The sequence below is a fragment of the Cyprinodon tularosa genome, unplaced genomic scaffold (assembly GCF_016077235.1).
Source record: "Cyprinodon tularosa strain WSP-4 unplaced genomic scaffold, ASM1607723v1 ctg637, whole genome shotgun sequence".
NCBI lineage: Eukaryota > Metazoa > Chordata > Actinopteri > Cyprinodontiformes > Cyprinodontidae > Cyprinodon > Cyprinodon tularosa.
This window is the reverse complement of record NW_024039382.1, coordinates 730572-751375: the sequence shown is the minus strand read 5'-3', so window position 1 is coordinate 751375 and position 20804 is coordinate 730572. Positions and strand designations below refer to the sequence as shown.

General features: G+C 38.8%; 1 protein-coding gene and 1 non-coding gene across 5 annotated transcripts in view; one reads left to right on the top strand and one right to left on the bottom strand.

The window, feature by feature from the left end:
- The window catches only part of si:dkeyp-72e1.9 (syntaxin-binding protein 4), a 156253-nt gene that overhangs the window by 49624 nt on the left and 85825 nt on the right, over window positions 1–20804 (top strand). For 3 of the 4 annotated variants that reach the window (XM_038308415.1, XM_038308414.1, XM_038308417.1), the window contains exon 2: window positions 12227–12300. In XM_038308415.1, the coding sequence (XP_038164343.1) occupies window positions 12227–12300 (74 nt within the window). Of the gene's footprint in view, window positions 1–914; window positions 1076–12226; window positions 12301–20804 lie in introns of those variants that run through there. The other variant, XM_038308416.1, reaches the window with a different exon arrangement.
- On the bottom strand, window positions 9503–9574 carry trnae-uuc. Its single transcript has one exon. It is a non-coding gene; the product is annotated as a tRNA-Glu (tRNA).

Below are 20804 nucleotides of genomic sequence, written 5' to 3'. Positions count from 1 at the left end.
CAGCCGGTGACCATCTCTACTGTTCATTTACTGCCAGGCCAGATGTTTTGCTGTAGTCACTACATGATTTATTTTGAATTATTGGTTCAATTTTTCTTTTATCATATTTTTATTGTTGTTAAAACAGATGTACAATGCCATTCAAATCGTATTGTTTTGCAGTTGTTACAATTATTTTGTAAGTATAACAAGAACCACACAGAATTTCAACATTTTTATATTTTTATAAATCCCATCCAACCCCAAAAACCCCTGTGCTGGCGATACTGGTTCAATTTTACGGAAGAGGATTAGGGCCACTGAAAAAAAAAAAAGTAAACAGATTTTTTTATTTTATTTCAGTTTAACATGGGGAAAAAGTCAGAATTCTGAGATTAAAGTCAGAATTCTGACTTTTTTCTCAGAATTCTGACTTTAATCTCAGAATTCTGACTTTAATCTCAGAATTCTTACTTTTTTCTCAGACATTCTGCCAACAAAAAAAGTCAGAATTCTGAGAAAAAAAGTCAGAATTCTGAGATTAAAGTCAGAATTCTGACTTTTTTCCCATACTAAACTGAAAAAAAAATTTAAAAAACAGGTAACTTTTTTTTTTTTTTTTTTTTTAGATTTAAATGTTTCCAGATTTTTTTTAATGGCAACTCAGTATGGAACTGGTAGGATTATTGTAACATTTTTGTCTTTAAAATATTTAATACAGAATTTGGAGCTTATTTGATGGTAAATAGTTTAAAAGAAACACAAAAATGATCATTTTTTTAGAGTGGGACATGTGAGAGATAATCCGCCTGCACAATCACTTCAAGCCTTCAAGCTCGCTTTTTGTTGGAATATTTGGGTGACTTTAGTTATGTAAGAGATTAAACGTGTGGGAGAAGGTGGAGATGTTTTGAGCGGGCAGTCAGTGTGAGTGGAATTAGAGTGTGGCTGCGCGCTGACAGGGAGCATCATGTGGCTGGAGGCTGACGGCTGAGGAAGCTGCTGCAGACCCGCCGCGTGTCTCTGGATCCATCGGGCTCCATGTAATGATGCCAACCTTCTCGGTCATGTATAAAGGCGCTGTGATCATTAGCAGGTAAGATCCGAGATCTCAGGGGCGGAGCTGTTAGAAACCTGCAGCTTTTAACGCTGAGCTTTCTGTGGGAGGAGGCATTAGGAACGCGCAGGTAGTTGGAGGCTGTTGCTTTGATTGAAGTTGTGAGAAGATGGAAGCAGGTTAGGCAAATAAAAAAGTCAGTCTGTAAAAGTCCGGCATGTTTTTTTTTTATTAACTAAAGACGAACCGTAATATCTGAGCGGTTGTAGAGAGGCACCAATAGATCCACATGGAGGCGCCTGGTTCTTGTCTTCCAGTCATTATTCTGGTGACCTGAAGATGCCTGATTTTTTCCACGTACATTAGCAGCCTTGGTAAACTGTGCGCGTCATACTGGCGCGTTTTGATCAATGGAAGTCGCTCATATTCAGGAGCGGATTTAGGAAATTTGGGGCCCTAGGCAAAGACAGGCAGGGGCCCCTCTGAATGGAGAAGACAACACATAGAACAGCCCCATTCTCCAGATAGAGAAATGTTAATAGAATAGACATCCATTATCTGTTCTAGGTTGTGTCCCTCTCTTCTTGTCCCTTTTCTTCTTGTTTTCCTCTCTATGTTTTGTACTCAGATGACTTTTCATGCTGTCTCTAAAGGAATGAAAGATTTTTTCCCAGCACTAAGCACACTTAGCTGATTGCTCCTTCCTGTGTTTCCAAAAAGGCCAAAGTAAATAACCCAGTCCTTCTTTTCACTGTAGACAAGCCATGATCTGCTTATCTGTTCTCCATTTTTCATTTGGATGAAATAATAGCTGCATGAATCATGACAGCAGACAAGATAGAGGAGAGCAGGAGGCGGGGTTGCCAATCTACTCGCTCTGGAGAGCAGAGTTCGCTGCTTTTAGATGTTGTCTCCAAAGTCTCCAGTAGCACAAAAAAAATGCTAGATTTTAGACTAGGCGCTTTTTAGAAATCAAAGTGCTAGAGGGGTATGAAAAGTCGCTAAATATAGCGAAAAAAGCCACAAATTGTCACCACTGCTCTTTGCATCGTTTGTTTTCAGATGGTTTGCTGCTGTCTGTTTAGACCTTTCTGAACATGTGCAGCAAATGGACTGATCCAATATGGTGGATACTGAAGGGGGGGTTGAGACACACTTAATATTATAAGCTTTCTGATGGATGATAAAAGGATTTTTATCAAAAACATTATCAATGTGCACAATGTGCTCTAGGCAGCTGCCTAGTATTGCCTAAAGGTAACCCCCCCCCCCCGCTAATTGTCAATCATTCTGGTGATATGTTTGTATGAGACCGTCCTACATGTTTGTCCACAGTTAGCTATCTTTTTTTTCTGTGCATACGCACTCTCAGGTATATATCTATGGTGAGCTATGGTTTCAGACAGTCATTGAAGCTCACCTTTCTTCTTTAAAACGGCAGAGGGTCGTAAGAGAAAAAGTATCCACGAAGTGTATGAAAAGAAAAGAAAGGCCTCAGAAGAGGCAAACATATCCCAGAATGCTTTGCGCCAAGAGCTCTCTTCGCAAAGCATTATGGGATTCAATTGAGTTTATTTATATAGCACCAATTCACAACACGTCATCTCAAGGCACTTTACAATTCAACACGTTACAGTTCCAGAACTTTACATTTGGATACAATAAGCTTGTATGAGCTTTGAGAACAGCAACTTTTAAACAGAGCGTGTAGAGTAGAAATGGGCTCCCTCTCGCATGTGCTTTTATTTATTTATTTTTTTTTAAGTAGAGAGGTCAGGTCTTTTCAAAAATTCATGAGAATCCTCCACTATACCTTTATTACTTATATATACTTATGGATCCAGAAGTTGCATTGGATCATGACTTAAAATGCTGCCAGTCACGTTTACACAGCTTTTCTAGAAATTTTAGCCAAATCCATCCCAAACTTTTTTATTTATTTTGAACAAAGACAAACAGATAAACCAATGCTGATAAAAATATAACCTTTTTTGTAAAGACAACAATAAAAAAACAGAGGAGTTAGTCATCCTGTCTGATGTGCAAAGGCAGCTCAGGCTTAAGTTCTCCATCTATTTATTTATTGAATATTTTACTTCTTTTTAAAGCAACACTGTAACTTTTGACCCAAGTATTAACCTAATGTGAGATTTAAATGATTTTTTTAGGTCAGCATACAGCAACTGGCACTCTGTATGAGCTGCTGGTCAGAAAAACTCGGCTGCGTAACTGGAGAGGGTATCATTGGTCGTTGAATGGGTCATGTGACCTACAGTCATTTACTTCAGTCCGAGATCGCCTTAAACATGTTAGAATGTGCTGTTAGGCTTTAAACAGCTGAAACACCTCAGGTTTCCCCCCAGAAAACTAGCTACACTTAATGGTGTGTGTCCCTAAGGCAGCCATGTTCTAAAAGTGGAAAGACAATTTTAAAAGGAGTGTTAATTAGATGTTAGTGTAAGAAAATATTGACAATACTTGATCAGCTAATTTTGAGCTTCCTCATCACTATGGTCACTTAATAAAAAAGTGAGACCACTGTTTCCTCCTCTGCTGCTCCTGGCTTTGGAAGAAGAAAGAGTCAATCCGTTTCTTATTGTACATTCCAATTAAATGCGTTTTGGGCATCAAAGCTTTTGATTTACATGCAAAGTCTATGGAGGTCCAGTGGTGCGTCAGGAGTGGTGCCTTTGAGGGTTCTGGGTTCCCAGTGTTCTGGCATCTAAGACGTCCGGGCATCTGAGCGTCCGAGCAACTGAGTGTTTTTTATTCTGCAGTACGCCAAAGCGTCAACCAATCAGAATCCTGATGCAGTACGTTTTTGGGGGAGACAGACAATACCTGGAAGCTGTCACCTTTGCTGCAGAGTTATCTGTATATGAAAACTAAATAAATATCAAGGGAGTTCAACTCCAGAGGTTTAAAAACAAGCCAGAAAAAAAATTATTTTTTCAGCAAGCTCTGATCATCATTGCTGCACTAAAACATGTTTTTCTGAACTATGGCTAAACCGTTTATAAATACCCAAATTAACTAAAAGAAGAAAAGTATTGCTTGTATATTGTGGTACTTGCAGTTTTTACCACAATTCTAAAAGCCCCCAGGCCCCAATAACAGACCTGAACTGATGGTCAAGGAGTGTGCAGGTCAGCTGGTTGGTGTCCTCACAGACATTTTTAACACTGCGCTAGTCTAATCCATAGTGCCAGCATGCTTTAAGTCTGCCTCCATCATTCTGCTCACTGAATGATTACCAGCCTGTTGCATTAACTCCTATCATGATGAAGTGCTTCAAATTGCTGGTTAAAGAACACATCGTCTCCAGTCTCCCCCCAACATTTGACCCTTTACAGTTTCTCTCCACTCCACTGAGGACGCCATCTCCTCTGCTCTTCACCTGAGCCTGGGACACCTGGAGTAGAAGAACACTCACGTGCGGATGCTGTTCCTTGACTTCAGCATCTGAAAGGAAAACTGGAACATCTACGCTTCAATATACCCCTCTGCTATTGGCTGCTAGACTTCCTCACCAACAGACCTCAGTCAGTCCGGGTCGGACGGAACACCTCTGATGTCATCACTCTAAGCACAGGCTCCCCTCAGGGCTGCGTCCTGACCCCCCCTGCTGTTCACCCTGATGACACATGACTGTGTCCCCAGGTTCACCACCAATCACATCGTGAAGTTTGCAGACAACACCACGGTGATGGGCCTCATCAGAGACGACAATGACCTGGACTACAGAGAGGAAGTAGAGCAGCTGGTGCAAAGATAACAGCCTGATCCTGAACGTGGAGAAGACCAAGGAGATCATTTTCAACTTCAGGAAGAACCGGCCTAACCATGTTCCACTGCTCATCAACAGCTCAGCTGTAGAGGTGGTCAGCAGCACCAAAATACTGGGGGTGCACATCACAGACACCCTCACCTGGACTGTAAATACCTCCTCACCAGAGATGGGAAGTAACGAAGTACAAATACTTCGTTACTGTACTCAAGTAGATTTTTCTGATATTTTTACTTTACTTTACTACTTATTTTTATGGCGACTTTTTACTTCTACTCCTTACATTTTTACACAAATATCTGTACTTTCTACTCCTTACATTTTAAAAAATTGGCTCGTTACTTTAGTTTTGAATCATTTCAATGGAGTTACCGTTATTATTTTTCACGTCATCAATACCAAATTCAATCTAATTGGATGGGAATCTACGTTGCATTTGACGCACCACTACAAGATAAATCGACAGATTTGGCGGTATTCATTGGCGGCAAATCATTACAGCTTGGTGGCGGTGGCGTTAGCATAGTAGCATGGACGACGAGATGATTGAAAATGAACACAACGGAGATCTAGTCCTATTGGCAGACATCCATTTAAAATCTAGGCAACGGCATGAAAAAAATGGTTTCTACTTTTACTTTTATACTTTAAGTAAATTTACAAGCCTGTACTTTGTTACCTTTACTTGAGTAAAGAAGTTTAATCAGTACTTCCACTTTTACCAGAGTATTTTTTAACACAAGTATCTGTACTTTTACTCAAGTACGGAAAGTGAGTACTTTTGCCATCCTCACTGGTCAAAAGGGTACAAAAGCGCTTTTTTAATGTATTGATTGATAGCAGTGTAGAATTCATTTACACAGCCGAATAAACAGCTCAGTTTAAATAATTGCATTTTAAAGCTAAATTCAGTGATAAAAGTAGTTTGTACTCCAATATCTCATTTAGTGCTGTTTTATTTTCTTCAGTTTGTTTAACTGTTGAAAAGGTCGGGACCAGATTAGATTGTTAACCTTTTTTATCTTTAATTTTTAGGCGTTGTTGTTTAGTTGTTTAAATTGACACTTGCGTATAACATTTATTATCATTTTATCATTTTTATAATGTAAACGGAGGAAGAAAAAGTATTTTCTCTGAATGCGCCAACAACATTACCAGCACATACCGAGGATTAACTCAGTTAAAATAATTGGTATCGGCACTGGCCTTAAAAGACATGTTGGTTGATCTCTAATCATGATATTAATGATAAAGAGTGTGACTCTTGTTTTATGTTTCTTTCCCTTTTCCATCACTCTGTGAACTTCAAAGTTTTGGGTAATGTCATTTGTGTCCAGAGTTAACTGAAGTGAAACTTTGTTCAGGTGGCTAAAATGACAGCAGCATAAATAACACTAGTTTATTACACTTGGGTATATTAGCCTCCGCACTCCAAATGGTCTTTAGTATATTAATTTAGCACAAATGGTGATATATTGTGCTCTGACTTGTGCTTTTAAACAAGCCAAAATCAAATTCTTTGTATTCGTGTGTTCTCATGTGTAAAGGCTTTTAGGTATGGAGGACTCTGAACAGTTTCCAATCATTTGTGATGTTAAACATGTAAATGGGCGGGGAACTGTTGAACTCACATTACGTAATGAAATCCTCCTCATCTTGTAACTGGTTGGAAAAAGACAAATCCATTTTTTTTAAACCCGGCCAAAACAGAAAGTTTAAGGAAGATTTAGGAGAAAATCTTTCCCCATTACTTGTGTTTACAAATCTGATGCCAAACCATCCCGATTAAACGGGGTAAAGATAATCTTTCCGGAGAGAACAAGATGGACCAGATAAAGATACAGAATCTCATTTAGAGTTAAAGATGGCTTCTTTCAGGTCAAGATTGCTTTATTCATCCTCACAAGGGAATCAGTTTGTCCAAGGGCACCCAGAGTATCTTAAAAATAGAAACAGAGTAAGATTAAAAAAAAAAAAAATACAAAAAGTAAAATAGAGACACAAATTATGAGTAGTAAATAGTAGTAATAAATCCAAACATCGCCTTATTTGTGTTACTGGTGCAGTTTGGCTTTCTTGTATTCATTAAGATGTATAATTATGCTTAATCACTAATTGGGTTGCAAACTTTATCAATAAATCAAGACTGTAATAAAGCAAATTTGGAAAATTGTTGAACAATAACTACAAAAGATCATCACATCCTCAGTTTATGCTTCAAAATCATTCTGTGAAAATAATAAATAAGAATTTTGTGATCACATAATTCACAATAATTTGTTCTTGCATTCAATTGTGTTTTTGTTTAAAGCCAATAACATCCATTACCTACTAATATCCAAGAGTTTGTTTACACAGAGGGAAGGGATTTATGATCAGAGAGGCTGTAACTTTAAGATCCAAGCAGGGAGAAGCACTTGGAGAACTGTTTGCATGTCGGGCCTCATGCAAGAACCGTTGGTAAAAACAAATTTGTTCTCAAGTTGTTTGTATGAGTGATTTTTGATCAAATGTTTCATTCACCATTTTTCCCTTTTTCTAATCTTCTCTCTGGTACGATCAAATCTTACCAATGCTCCAGACTAGACCTAGAAGTCTAACGCAGTCAGTCAGCTATTATAAAAAAATGTTTTTAAGTGACACTACAAATATCCAGGGAACACCAATTAAATTTCTTATTTTGTCAAAAAAAAGAACAGTGACCATATGTGGGATCAAGCTACCATTTAAATAACATCTACTGTAAAACATAAAATGAGTAGAAAGTTCAGCAAAGCTCCTCTAACGGAAACACAGCATTCATTTCGCTCCATCACAGCTCCTTAGTTTTTTTATCACATAAATTGCAAAATATTTGGGTTTAAAATGCAAAATTTTTGGGTATGCCTGAAATTATCAAATTTCATTGTAAACATTTTTATACTTGTGTTGTTTAAAAGATATGGAGAGTAGGATAAAGGGATGAAAGACGTGGTCTGGAGACGTACAGTACAGCTCTGCATGTGTATTAAAAGATTTTGCAGAATGTTGTTGTTTTGGTTGATGGTTAGGTTCAGTTTATTTCTATAGCGCCAATTCACAACACATGTCATGTCAAGGCACTTTACAGTTCACCAGATCATCCAGTCAATTAGATTAAAAATTTTCTATCTAAGGAAAACCAGTCGATTGCATTCACTCGAAGGCAATCCCTCACACTAAGCATGCTTGTAGCGACAGTGGAGAGGAAAAACTCCCTTTTAACAGGAAGAAACCTCCAGCAGAACCAGGCTCAGTGTGAGCGGCCATCTGAGGCCGACTGGGGTTCAAGGACACAGAAGCAGAGACACAGATAGAAGCAGAGCAAAAGGCAAGTGTAAACCAGCACCACAGGCGGCCCAGGAAACACACAGCCAGACGAGCACCTGGACAGCTCCCATGTCAGAGGATGAAGAGAGCACGTCCAGCCAGTCACAGTCAGAGAAACAGGACTATACCAAAAAAAAACAGGCCAATCTTTAACATCTAAATGGTGAACTCATATTAATTATTTACATCATATGTTGCGCCTCTTGCCTCTATCAGTAGTGACCATTGTTTTTTTTACAATCAAATGACTTTTCTTTTTATATTGTTTTTACTTTCGTAAGAGTGCAACCAAAACTTTTACAGCTGCTTGGGCTTTTACTGGTCCTTCGAACATCGATCAATCTTCAGTCAAGCAGAGTTTTCCTGGTTCATCTTCGATGCCATTTCTATGGACAAAATTCCGGATAAGCATGGGAAGTCATAGCCCTCCTACTTCTGTTTTATTTTATTATTATTATTTTTTTTAGTTTTTACGGCACTGGTGGCTCGTTTTTCAGAGCAAAGGACCACAGGTCGGATTCAAACCCGGGTCAGCCTACTTCTTTGCTGCAATGAAATTATTGGGGTGGTAATTATGCAGAATTACATTTCTATGGAACAAGCAGTTACTTACACACAGGTGGACTGCATGATGTTTACGAGGATCATTTAGAATCATTCACTGTAAGCAAGAACATTTATTGAGTTCACATTAGGAGAAACAGTTGGAGAAATTTAGGACAAGAATACAAGGCTCTTTGTCAGTGTTAGGGCATAGAAAGGGCTGAAAAGGGTGAAAATCAATGGAAGTGAATTGGAGTCAACACATGGTGCTCGCTACAAATATAAAGACAAGAAGGTGTGGGTGTGTGTGGGTGTGTGTGTGTGTGTGTGTGTGTGTGTGTGTGTGTGTGTGTGTGTGTGTGTGTGTGTGTGTGTGTGTGTGTGTGGTATTGAACAACACAACGCCTTAGAGATAAAACGGGGCAAGATCTTGAAAAAGAAGGTAGTAAGTTGGGCCTGGAAGATGTGATTGAGTGATGTGCACAGGTTGTAACCTCATTTACCAGGAAGAGTTTATCGAGACAGATGGTCAACACGAAAAGTCTGACCGAATCAACACATGTGTTGCATTATATTTCTTTTTACAGAAATACACTTTTAGCTCACGAAAATCAACTTTGAACACGATTAGAGATATGCAGTCAACTAAGTGGGGAGGTTGCATAATACCAAATGCAGTTTAAGATTCAATAACCTGCTTTCCCACTTATTAGTGCTGAAACACCAGTCATGTCAGTGTAGAGCACTGAAGCTCTACATCCAGCCACTAGTAGGTGACCCAATACAATTTCCCTGACCGGGAATCAAACCCGGGCCGCAGCGGTGAAAGCGCTGAGTCCTGACCACTAGACAATCAGGGATATGTTTCTAGCTTTTGAGCAGGGTTTTCACACGATGTATTTTAATCAACGATGTGATGTGAAGCTTGGAAATATGCTCCTCAAGTTAGACGTGTTTCTGTCGTCATCACACTGAAATAGAGACAGTTTAACCGCATGTATTGAGGTAAAGTAAGAGATGATTGTGTCCTAAAACCTTTACTTTCACTAAATTCATAAAAAGTCATAGTCATGGTTGGGACAAAATGGATTTTTCTTGAACACAGTTGTCCGGCTTTGGATTCCAAGCCAAGATTTTTTTTTTTCCTTTGGCATACACTGGATGACAGGTCAGTAATGCCATGGCCTACAAAAGTTGTATCAGCAAAACACCACTTAGTTGTGTCAATTTAATTGACTTTTGACCCAAAAACAGCTCTGTAGAAGTGACATAGTAAAGACCTAGCAGCTACCGTATCTCAAGAAAAGACAACTTTATCCAAATTTCAGATCCCAAATGCATTGGTAAACAAGTATCAGAATGGAAAAGATAGGAATTGAAAAGATCTCCTGTTACACTGAGGGTTGACACGTCGTAGTACCAAAGCTGTCACATTAAAAAACACAACACCTTAGACATAAAACGGGGCAAGATCTTGAAAAGAAGGTAGTAAGTTGGGCCTGGAAGATGTGATTGAGTGATGTGCACAGGTTGTAACCTCATTTACAAGGAAGATTTTACCGAGACAGATGGTCAACACGAAAAGTCTGACCGAATCAACACATGGGTTGCATTATATTTCTTTTTACAGAAATACACTTTTAGCTCACGAAAATCAACTTCGAACACAATATGCAGTCAACTAAGTGGGGAGGTTGCATAATACCAAATGCAGTTTAAGAATCAATAACCTGCTTTCCCACTTATTAGTGCTGAAACACCAGTCATGTTAGTGTAGAACACTGAAGCTCTACATCCAGCCACCAGTAGGTGACCCAATATAATTTCCCTGACCGGGAATCGAACCCAGGCCGCAGCGGTTAAAGCGCTGAATCCTGACCACTAGACAATAAGGGACAAGTTTCTAACATTTTAGTAGAGTTTTCACACGATGTCTTTTAATCAACGATGTTGTTGTGAAGCTTGGAAATATGCTCCTCAAGTTAGACGTGTTTCTGTCGTCATCACACTGAAATAGAGACAGTTTAACCGCATGTGTTGAGGTAAAGTAAGAGATGATTGTGTTCTAAAACCTTTCCTTTCACTAAATTCATAAAAAGTCATTGTCATGGTTGGGATAAAATGGATTTTCCTAAAACGCAGTTGTCCTTAGATGTGTGTGTGCTTTGTGAACTGAATGAAATAAATGGCCAAATATCAGACCTTTGGCAAACTGAATGGCATGCTGAGGGGGTGATTTAGTCATTTCAATTAGAACTAGGGCTGGAGGAACCCAGTCTAAAGGGAGAATGAAAAAAGAATATTAATATCAATACATTATGCACAACAATGAATATAAATTAAATATATAGAGACTAAATGAAAGATTCTGGTGGTTCGAGAACTGAATCATTTCCAGACATCAGATCATTCCCTAAGTTGCAGAAGAATTTTGGCCGAACAGTTGACTTTTTCTTCCCCAGATATTAATACATTGTTGTTAGTTTGGTCGATGCTACTGTATGTTCTGGGTTTGTATAATCCTGTAATGAGGTTGTGTTTTTCTCTTTTGTTTTTTGCTCAAAGCCTTGATCCGATACCCACAGCTCAAATAAAAGCTCTATCCCATAAAACTCTTCACCGTTGTCCATAATGTTCTTCTTAACGGTCCAGCATCCCCTTCAAAAGATTAATAAACAACAACAGAGTGTCTTCAGTCAGACGCTTCTGTAGATCCTATGCTAGACAGACTGCTACAGAAGGTCCTTCCTGCCTACAGCATCAATCGACAGCAAATGGTTGAAAGAAAATCAACCTATGAATTACTGCAATACTTCCTCTACCTTTGGGATTAAAAAAGCATTTTTAATTGACTTGAAAAATCAGATATTGATAACCATAGAAACCTTTTTCTGGTAATATCCCTACTTTACTCTCAAATCATCACTGCTTTATCTGGCAACATTGTGACGTTGATCTCATCTTTTAAAAAGTCTAAGCATTGCTCGATCCATGCGCTTTTTGCTTCTCACTAAATTAAGCTTAGAAAGTAATTAAATCTTTTTTACATCAGTTTTACATCTCTATTTTCATCTCTGCCTCTCTTCAAATGACAAGAGAGAGAGAGATGGTTTTATATTTTATTTATTTTAAATTTGTGTGCATTAGAAAAGTTTGTCTTTGTTTTATTTACTGATTGATATGTTATTGTTCTAAGTTTTTTTTGTGTTGTCTTTTTCTAGAGTATTGAAAAGTATTGAAATACATCCTGGTAATGATAGCGAAATGTATTGTTCTAACCCCAATAAGGAATATACTGGACTCTGCTAAACCGTAATGATTGCATCGTAACAAGATCTGTGTTTAATCCCTCTACATACCTTAATATATACCATACAAGTTTGCTTTATTTTCTAAAGAAGTCTTAAGTCTTCTGAAGAAAAAACAAAATCTGTGTTTATGTTTGTTTCATTTTATTGACCTGTTATCTGTTTTGTTTCCTTTTTGTCCTTCATGTCTTATGCCTTCAACAGGACTCTAATGGGTCCATATGGAGTTGACAGAGCTGTTCATTCCATGGAGTTTACAGACTGTGAAAATGGCCTGGGTAAGTTCTTTTTTTTTCTACGTGACAAGTACCTTTCTCCACTGTATGATCAATAAAGTCTATCTTATCTTATCTTATCTTATCTTGCAACAACCATGAACATGTTGCCATAGACCTATATCTGTACCATCAGCTGCTGTGGCTCTTTTGCCTCAAAGTTCTCAAAATAAACCCGAAGCATCACTCAGTGTTTCTCTTTCCCTGTGTGGGATTTATGGCAGACTGGAGATCCTGCCTCACAGTGACAGCCTGTTCTGGCTTCAGATAGTAAAAATAAACATCCTTATAGGGAAATGTTGGTGTTATGGGAGCAGTTATCTCCAAAAAATAAATGTCTCTATTACGATTGTATACACTATAATTAATTCTGGTTAAAGTGGTCTTAGTGCATTTCTTTTCTGTCACGTCAGTGTTTTAGTGATGCTGCCTCCAAATAAATCCTAAAATAAACAAATCCTTCTTTTAAAGAGATTTTCTTTGCAGGGTACCTCTGCTATCATTGGCATATTTTTCTGCTTGGGGAAGTGGGTCATGTGGCAAAGCCCTAACCCACTTAACTTGAATGGGTTAAGAATGCAGGAGCTCTTGTTTTTATCCTTACTTCACTTCCTTGTGTGTGTGTGTGTGTGTGTGTGTGTGTGTGTGTGTGTGTGTGTGTGTGTGTGTGTGTGTGTGTGTGTGTGTGTGTGTGTGTGTGTGTGTGTGTGTGTGTGTGTGTGTGTGTGTGTGTGTGTGTGTGTGCCTTCTTAACAACAACAAATCATACACGTGAAAGCCATCAGGGTCCAGATGAACAATGAGAAATGTAAGTCATGATAGGAAAAGTTTACGGTAGAGATTTGCAGAAATCAGATGAGTTCTTCATTGGGTGTGTCAGTCAGAAATAAACTGAATAATTTTCATAACAAAAAAAACACTACAAAATAAATCGTGTTCTCACTAGTATCTATCTGTCTGTCTGTCTGTCTGTCTGTTTGTCTGTCTGTCTGTCTATCTATCCATCTATCTATCTATCTATCTATCTATCTATCTGTCTCTCTTTTGTGCAGTGCTTATTTTATTTGTAAATAAAAATTATCAAGCATTTTTTGCGGCGACAATACTTGTCGGCGTGGCAAAACTTCAAACTGACTTATCACTATAAGAAAAAAACAAAACAGCCCCAGGCCATGCTTTTAGTGCGGATTATGAAATTTGTTGCACTTGTATAACCCAACAGGACACACAGAAAAGTCTCTTGGAGCCATGGTCCAAATCCCACAGGAATTTGGCCATTTTAATCAAAGATGCCATTTTCTCTTATTGACTAATGTCGTATCTCAGGAATGTACTCAAACAGCTTTTGAGTTACATACTTCAAATTCACTTTGCATGGACTTAAGGCATAGGGGATTGAAAGCTATCAAAATAAATGTTTACATCACAGCATGTGGGCGTGGCCAAGCATCGTAATCTGACCTCCAGACTTGCAACATCATGGTTTATAACCTCAATTAGAAAGGTCAGAGGAGTACATATATTTTGTGTGTTATCTTGGCATTTACCACAAACAGATTTGAAGATATCAGTTTAGCCCCATCCCCTGAGATCAGGTAGTCCCATGTTTCACTGTTGCATGCCCTTGATTTTCTCTGTGTTCTATGCGTAATAGGAAACGCTAGAACTGCTGTCAGGAATGTCGGATTAAAGCCACATTGGCGTTGGCCTGCAGACGGCCGTGCACGGGTCCCGCAGTAGGTCACGATAGGCCACGTGTCGTTGAGCTGTGAGGGCTGCCCAACAACGCTTGAGACTTTAAACGTTAAATTAAGTTGGTGATGGCAAAAGACCAGCAGAGACCTTCCTCCAGGATGTGTCACAGCTAAACAGAGTGACGGGCAAAGATGAAGCTACTATGATGAGAAAAACAAGTGAAAATATAAGTTAGCAGTTGAACTAACATGTATTGTAGAATTGAAGATTAGAAGTAGAAGGAAACAGAATGATGAAAAGTGGTCCCTATGTGTTCCAGCAGGCTAAATCTATAGCAGCATACTGTAAATCCTCTAATATTGGCCTGTATTCCATTAGCAGCCGAGTCTCTAATAATGGCCTGTCTGGCTGTCGGCGGAGGTAAATACTGGCCGGACTCTTATACAGTCGGGGCTATAACTAGAACTAACGATGTTCCTGGGCAGTCCTCCACAGCTTGTGATAGCAACATATAAGTACGACAGGGGGGCAATGTTTGCTAACGAAGCCAAGCCATTAGCATGGGAAGTCCCGTCCTTAGTTAGAGCAGACATTGTCACAGACAGGAGGTCAGCTTGTTTTGTTTTGTTTTTATGACCTAAATTGCGGGAAACAACTTAGCTTCTATTAGCTCATTTAAAGTAAGCTAGGCTACATGCTGGCAATGAATGAGTTAAAACTATTTAACAGTTCTGTCGAACTATATTTACCATTGATTGAATCAAATCAAATCTCAACATTCAATTCATTTTTTGAGCATTAGCCAGACAATAACATCACATTTGGCAGTTCTTTCCAATTATAATCTTAACGTCTTAAATTGCTTAATTAAAATGCATTTTTCAAACCTTTGATTCTCTACTACAGGTTACATTTGTTGTGCCAGAGAATTACCATCTCTATCACAGGAGTGTGCATCACCCTAAACTTATGCTCATTAATGAAAAAACGGATGGAAATATGAACAAAAAGGGAAATTTTAAACATCTAGATTTTTTCATATTTCTTATACATGGATGACTTGTTATGTGGACAGATAAATTGGAATTTAATAAGATTTTACTTGTATGGAGACACGTTCCAGTCGTGCTTCAGTCAGTGCGCGTTGAATAAATTCTCTTCTCAGTGGATGCGGATTCCCCATTTTAGATCATTTCTGACACTTTATTTGTTAAACTTAGAACCTGGAATTTGCCGAAGATGCCCTCCAATCCTTATTTTGACATTTATTGTCCCATACTTATGAAATTCATACCACAACCACAGAGAGCAGATATGATTATATGGAGAAACTTGCATAATAGTAAATACATTATTTCTCAAACTAAGCAGGGGAGGGAGATCTAGGCAAATTAGAACCTGGAACCTACCGAAGATTCCCTCCCCTCTTTATTTTCTTATTCCTTCAAATCGTGTTATCTTTGCCACTTGGCTGTAGTGTTGTTCAAAACAGCTTCAGCTGCTCCGCTGGTTGCACTACTGAGGTCGAAAATCGCATGTGCCCTCTGCAATTTGGTCAGGCTACTCATGAGCACACAGCCTGACAAATGTTGAAAGGGAAATATTATCGCCATTACTGTTGATATATAATAGAAATGTACACATTCAGTGATAAAATGTCACATGGTTATTTAAGATGGGGGATGATTAAGATTTTATTAAGAAGGGGGATGCCATCCCCCCTTCATCCCCCCTGAACTCCAATACTGGATATAGCTTATGATAGCACGAACCACTCTGTCATGATTTAACTAAAGATCTGACCCAAATGCAGAAGACCAACCAGAGAGACCAGGGAAAAGTTTAACATGTTTATTTAAAATGATTAGATGAGTCCAGTGCTGCTCTGAACACTGTCGAACCGGAACTAGAAAGTGAGTGGAAGACACTGCGATTAGTTCAGGCTCAGTGGGAAATTATATTCTTTGACTTGAAGAGGAGGAATAGGTTGCAGACTCACGTTTCCAGAAAAAGGCGTCTCTTAATGAATCCAGTCAGTGTGGGATGTTCCAGTGATAGTCTTGTTCGATGGCAGACAGGGTTTACCCAGATTTCGGTCGTTCCTTGGTGAACAGAGAAGCTGATTGCCATTTAGATTTCCTGCAGTACTTGAACGAGTTATTGTGGAGATGAATCCCCTGCTCAGAGAGAATCCCCAAACGATCCTTGGGGGAAAAGGTTGATTCAAACCACAAACTTGAATCCTCAGTTCAGTTTGGTTTTCAGAAGATCCTTCCAGGGGAGAGAAGGTCCGAAACATCCAGTTTGCAGGATGACTTCCTGCCGAGAGGCAAAGACAAAAACAGCAAGACTAAAACTCAGGTAAACAAAAACTCAGGTTAGACTCTGCTAAACTAAGCATGGCTAGAGTACCCAAAACTGGCAAACACTCAGGCCTCGAGGTAGTGGCAGTCAGCAGCTTAAGAACACTCCACAGGTAATGAGGCAACGAGCTGCAGGTGTGCAGGGAGGCCCAATGAGGACGGGGCACCACCTGGTGGAGGAGGAAAGGAAACACAAAAACAGACCACACAAACTGGATTCCTGACACACTCTAACTATATGATTCATCAAAAACAACGTTTTTAAGCTTAGTCACAAAATTAGACAGGGTGTTTGCCTCAAGTACTAAAACTAAATATCTACCTAAAGGATGGGCCTCCCATTCTACAGATTGAGAGTAAAGAACTTTGTTAGTGGGATTAGGAACAAACAATCAGCTTAGCAGTATATAAAGCTTTTTAAGTAAATAGTACTGGAAAACATTTAAGAAGGCAATAGCTACAGCATTACATCAAGAAAACCTAAATCAATGCTGTTGAAACAGACAAAAAACCTGCTCTAGAAAACAATTGCTCAGATTTAAAAATTGAAAAAACTTCTGTATTGTCCTTGGCTAACAGACATTTCCTTCATCCCCTTTTAGCATGAAACACTAATTTGAAAAACAAGCCGAGAGGACGGCCATTCCTCCATAGTAGCTGCTTATGTAGTAGAATAATGTTTTTTCTTATCTTATGATAGAGGGTTGGAAATCAGTATGGGAGAGAAGCTGTTTTCCTCAGAGGTAGAGTCAAAAGGAGAGAGGACAGTGTCATGGAAATGATTTATCCCTTTTTTCCAACAGGCAGTAATTAACTGGTGCCCCTTCGCTCCAGACCCAATTAGTGTTGCCACTCTGTTTCTGCTTTGACATAATAAAAGCAGCCTCAAGTTGCAGAATCTCTGAGTCTAACATTAAACGACTAACAGATGTAGTGGAAGTAGAGTGATGGGAAAGACCTCAGGTTAAAGGCTGTTCTTATCAGAATTAATTGTGCTATAATAGCAGTAGTTCATACTCCCACTTTTTTATTTTAATTTTATTGTCCCTAACTCGGTCCTTTCTGCTTTTTCAATGCTTTATTTAAAGCTTTCTTTAACGAGGTTTTGTCTGTCATAGCATTTCATTTCACTCAACCACCAGGCCCTAAAACAGCAATTGTTGAACAACTATTGAAAAGGAAGTTTGAACAATCTGCTACTAAAGAACCACATTCCTATATCAACTATCATTAAGATTGTGGTGTTTTTAACAGTTATACAACTTCCCAGCTTCTTTGGAGGCTTCCGATCAGACTTCTATGCTGATTGGATGCCTGATTGGAACTGGGTCAAGGTGTTCAATTACAGTTTTCTAAATTTAAAAAAAGAACCACATTGCTGCTATTATTAGACCTTAGCAAACATTGTTGATCACTCATCAGACCACCTGGAAAACTAAGTCAACCTTCTGGTACAGCACAGGACTGGTGTGAATCCTACTTGAAGTACAGGGAATTCTGTCATTAGGTCAATTAAAACACAGAGCACATAAATCACTCGTGGGATTCCCTAGAGTTCCTCCCCGGGGTTAGGGTCAGATATTTATGTAGCTAACATCTAAATATTCAAAATATACATGTTCCCCCCCTGGTCAGATTATAACAAACAACAGCATAAGTCAACAAAACTTCTTGTCAGACCTCCTCTTAAATAATTTGTTCCTTTTAATCATGGTTAAAACCTTTTTGTTTAGACTTGCTTTTAATTTAGTTTTTTATTTTTGTATTTTAATTAACTGAGACATCATTAGTTCAAACTTGTTGTCTGTGTGCTTTCTTCTGTTATTGTCTGTTCATGCATAGAACTTTGAAATTTGCTAAACAAATAAACTTACCTCCCTTTTCTTTCTTAGACCTATTTGCATGTTAAAGGAATAGTACACCCAAAACATGATTAGCCTTCATTTTCTACTCACCCCCATGCTGAACAACACTCTGGAGTACTTTTTTGATATCTCAAATGCATCTGGAGATCTGGGAGGCTTCTTGCTGTCTGCTGACATTCAAATAATGGAGGTCTATGGTGCCCGAGGCAGAAAGGTCCATAAAAGTCCACATAAAACGTGTCAATATTCCTCCATACTGCTCGTCCAATGTTTTCCAAGTGTCCTGAGTGGGTAGCATCCAGAATTTACTCGAAACGAAGTCATTTAGAATGTTTATAGAGCATAAACAGTAGTGTATAGGATTTCCTGAAAGCGCGCGCCTGCGAGTTCACGACGCTACGGAAACCACGGCAGACCAAACCAGATGAAAGTGCGCATTCAACTCGGCAAAGAACTCATGCTCTTCCTCAACACTGAAGTCCTCAGACATTTTTCTTTCGTTGTTTCTTTCTTTGCACAGGTAAACAGCACATTTCTTCTACTACACTTGCATTATCGGCAGAGCAGACGCTGAATGCGCACTTTCATCTGGTTTGGTCTGCCGTGGTTTCCGTAGCGTCGTGAACTCGCAGGCGCGCGCTTTCAGGAAATCCTATACACTACTGTTTATGCTCTAAAAACATTCTAAATGACTTTGTTTCGAGTAAATTCTGGATGCTACCCACTCAGGACACTTGGAATACATTGGACGAGCAGTATGGAGGAATATTGACACGTTTTTTGTGGACTTTTATGGACCTTTCTGCCTCACGCGCCATAGACCTCCATTATTTGAATGTCAGCAGACAGCAAGAAGGCTCCCAGATCTCCAGATGCATTTGAGATATCAAAAAAGTACTCCAGAGTGTTGTTCAGCATGGGGGTGAGTAGAAAATGAAGGCTAATCATGTTTTGGGTGTACTATTCCTTTAAGCTATGAAACAGAACCTGCCTGACTTAAACATCATGAAATGATGTCATAATAAGTTTTATTTGATTTGCTAATAGATTTTTTGTTGTTGTTGTTGAAATTGAGACGTGTAACGTTTAGGATCAGTGTGTTATTACTATCATGTAAACTGATGGGAAAAAAAATCAATTGTGGCTCCAAGAGTTGGCCCAAAAAATTTCAGCAGCACATTCTGGCGATTGATTAGATTGATGTCAGAATAACATGTATTCACCTTAAAAATTCTGTCATAGGTTAATCAGTTGAATTGCTAATACTGATAATGAAAAGTAGTTATTGCTAAATTGCTTACAGTAGTAGCCATTCAAAATTTCCCCACTTTCTTTGATGAGCCCTTGGCTGGTTCCCTACAATTCCTTTTTAAACATCTAAAATATTCTTTCTGTCATCATTCATGGACTAAGATTAAGATCTAAAGGAAATCTTTATCTCCTGGTCAGACCCTGTAATTCAGTGAAAGGGCGGAGTCAGAGAAAAAAAAAATGCACGCCCACGAGAAGGCCAGTTATTATAAAGTATGTCAATACCAGTCGCACACCAGCTCTTGGTGCAAAGCCTTGGGTTCACTTGGATTTTCTGGGATTCGGGCGGTGAGGGAGCTGCTCTCTTTATCTCCTGGGGAAACTGAGGGGATGGGTTCACCTGCTCTCCTGTCAGGAACAATTCATGGGTGAATGGCTAATCTGTAGGCATACAAAGATAAAAAATAAAATAAAAAAAAATACCATTATGCTCTTGAAAGAGCTGCAGATATCCTCAGCTCAAGTAGGAGATTCTGTTGATGAACCAAGTATTAGTCATGCAACTCAAAAGCCTTTTTTTATGAAAGAGTGAGCAGAAGGAAGGGTATGATTTTAAGTAAGCTGTTTAAAAGGAATAGTAGTAGGTGCTTTGGATCAAAAGTTGATATATTTATGTTGCACACAAAGTGTGGAAAAAATGACACCAAACATCAGGCTGAACAGACCATCATAAAATAGTGTTATGGTTTTAGGGATTAATTCACTGGAAAATGGATTGTGTAAAACCTAAAAAAATGTCAGATAATGCAAAAGGTTAAAAGTTTACCTTCTGGCCTCATTAAGCCAAAAGACATACAATACAGCCAGGGCTTCAAATGAATGAACTATATCAAAAGATATTCTAAATGTTTCAGATTTTTCAATTGTTTTGCTTTTCTGAATCACTTGGAGCTCTAAGCTGCTGCTGGGTCCCTAAGTGACCTCTGTTGGAACAGAATATATCTTTACATAGGTGTTTTCATTTTTTTATGATGATGTGGTCTGCAGAAAAACAAACAGGGAGGATAAAAACAGACTGATACTGCATGGTGACAGATAGAGTTTGTCCATTTCATCTCCTCCTGAGTTTTATTTGCAACCATGCTGCAAATATACTCCAGCGTTATTTTGTTCTCACCTGAGTGCAAACACTTCTTAATGCATGCAACAGGAAAGGGATGTCCTCTGGTGATGGAAGGCTAATAATAAGCGGAGAGCCGATTTCTGTGACCTTCCCTTGTTCTTCTGTCAGCAGCTTACTAGAAAACTGTCACAACTGCTGACCAGTGACCTT